This window comes from Salvelinus fontinalis, chromosome 8 (genome assembly GCF_029448725.1).
Source record: "Salvelinus fontinalis isolate EN_2023a chromosome 8, ASM2944872v1, whole genome shotgun sequence".
Classification (NCBI taxonomy): Eukaryota; Metazoa; Chordata; class Actinopteri; order Salmoniformes; family Salmonidae; genus Salvelinus; species Salvelinus fontinalis.
Genome location: NC_074672.1, coordinates 48,384,045 through 48,386,304, shown reverse-complemented (window position 1 = coordinate 48,386,304; position 2,260 = coordinate 48,384,045). Strand labels below are relative to the sequence as shown.

At 41.0% G+C, this 2,260-nt stretch overlaps 1 protein-coding gene across 2 annotated transcripts in view; it reads right to left on the bottom strand.

The window, feature by feature from the left end:
• LOC129861364 (transcription elongation factor A protein 2-like) overlaps positions 1–1,540 on the bottom strand; it is a 28,997-nt gene extending 27,457 nt beyond the window's left edge. The window contains exons 1-2 of one of the 2 annotated variants that reach the window (XM_055932745.1): positions 1,052–1,540; positions 585–808 (exon numbers count right to left, since the gene is read on the bottom strand). In XM_055932745.1, coding sequence (XP_055788720.1) covers positions 585–653 — 69 coding nt within the window. In that variant the 5' untranslated portion in view covers positions 654–808; positions 1,052–1,540. Of the gene's footprint in view, positions 1–584 lie in introns of both variants that reach the window. The other variant, XM_055932744.1, reaches the window with a different exon arrangement.
• Between the last annotated feature and the right edge of the window lie 720 nt (positions 1,541–2,260).

Below are 2,260 nucleotides of genomic sequence, written 5' to 3'. Positions count from 1 at the left end.
TTGTGTCTGCAGGTTTTTGGTCTTTCCTTTCAATAAAGCCCTAGACAACCAGGTGTGGGGAGTTCCTAACTAATTAGTGATGTTAATTCATCAATCAAGTACAAGGGTGGAGCGAAAACCCGCAGACACTCGGCCCTCCATGGAATGAGTTTGACACCTGTGATCTACACCGAAGTTGAACCTCTACAGATATGAAACGATCCCAGTGATTAACCCGAGTAGCCATGCTTGGACTTAACTAGGAGAACGGAGGGGCGGACCCAGCTTTTAATGTCAATGGCGTGGACCCCCGTTCATAACAAAACAAATCACAACGTGAATACAACAACGTTTCAATATGTTGCCATTACAACCTACGCGGACACATAGTAGTGAAGTGCAATAATTCACTTTCACTTCAAGTCGACAGCGCAATCAACTAGTTATATACATTTTTTTTTTACATTTCAGAACCCCGAAAAACAAATAGGCAACATTTCTGTAGCTTGCCAGAATATTCGATGTCTACAAAGGGGCATCACACGACCACCACAACACTCCTGCTCTACCTACCTGACTTCTGCCACCTAGCAAACTCAACTTACCGTGTTTTTCTTGTGCACCATTTTGTCCAGCGTTTTAGCAATGCGTTCGACCTCTTGCTCTTTCGCCATTTTGCTTGTATTTTTTTTATTTTTTGCAGCTGCTCTTCTCTCCCGCTACGGATGAACCTCCATTTATGTTGAAAAACCTCGTCTCCTTCCCTTCCCCTACTGTCCCGAACGCATCCACTTGTTTCCCCCTACCGCGCAAGTGTGGCTTTGCTTTTCTGTTAAAGGCGAGAGAGAGGTTGGTATTTGTAGTTTGTGGACTACAGAAAATCTGCTGTTTTGACGCTTGTTCATTTCTCGAATATTTCATCCAACCATTACCTCACCAAATGCGGTCCAAACGTGTGCAAACATCTCTAGAGTCACGTTCTATTAGTTGGATAGTTGTGATTTAAAAAAAAAAATAAACAGCATGAATCTGTAATCAGTTTTCTACTCATCTACCTCTCTGTTGAACTCACCTCCCTGACCTCGGTAAATAACACATTTCTTTCATCAGCCACTGGGCGTCGCTGTTTCCACTCTTTTTGGATTGACTTGCGGCGGGCTAAAGTTAAAATAGTAGGTTTAAAAAGAAACGTCTAGAGTGTTTTTTTCCCCAAAGACAGTAACTTAAGTAGTATGAAGATAGTTAAGTAGTATGAAGATAGTTAAGTAGTATGAAGATAGACAAACTGAATCTCCAATAAAAAAAAAATCCCCGATCACGCTTGTAGATGACGTCATTGTGACGTTGGCTAGCTAAACACTTCGTCGGGTCTGTCGTCTCGCGTCTAACTGCGCATGTGCAAGCCGTCAAATCAAAAGGCACTCCTTCGATATAAAGTCGTTTTTTTTCACGAACATAAAAACGTGTCAGTTTGTTACTTTTACGAGGTCTGAGTAATAAAATGTTTAACTACTTATGATATTGGCTCGAATCTAGGTTGTGTCTTAAGATGTAAGAATTTTTTTTATCAACTTTAAGGAAGAATCTTTTCACTTGTCTCATTGACTGGTTTGGCAATCTCGCGATGTTGCGCCTCTGGATTTAGAAACTCTGGCATTTCTTTCTTTTTGGACCTGACGAGAGAGAAAACAACTGTCGAGGGAGGTTATCTTCTGCACTGTTCGTCCAATCCTGTAAACGTGCGAAATGACTTAAAATGGAGTGTCGCCAGGCTTCGCCTCTTCCTCTCTGATATCACCTTTGTTAAGCCAGAGAGGAAGAGGCGAAGCGAGAGGATTATTCCGTCCAAAATTTGTCCGAGTGAGACAAGCCCATTTTTTTTTGTAAGGAGGTCTATGAGAGAGTGTCGAATTACGTGAGGCTTATTTGATCAAATATAAGTTTTGTAATGTTTAGGCTGTTACAAATGTACTGATATAAGTGGATGCACGCGGTATTCCGGCAACTTTGAGAAAAACGACTTAGTTGTGGCTTTTGTGCACATACTGCCCTCTCATTGGCTAGAATGGTCACATCTGATCTCGCATTCCTTCAATCATTGAGGACATGTATTTCCATTGTTAGAGCAGTATATCTTGTCAATATAATTAATAATCTGTGGTTAACGTCCGAAAATGTAAGAGGCGTCATTGTCTCTTTCCATTTCCCCTGAAAACCGGATGTACATTTAATAGATTATATTGATCAGATACTCTAGTGGCCGTTTTAACAATGAAAAGAA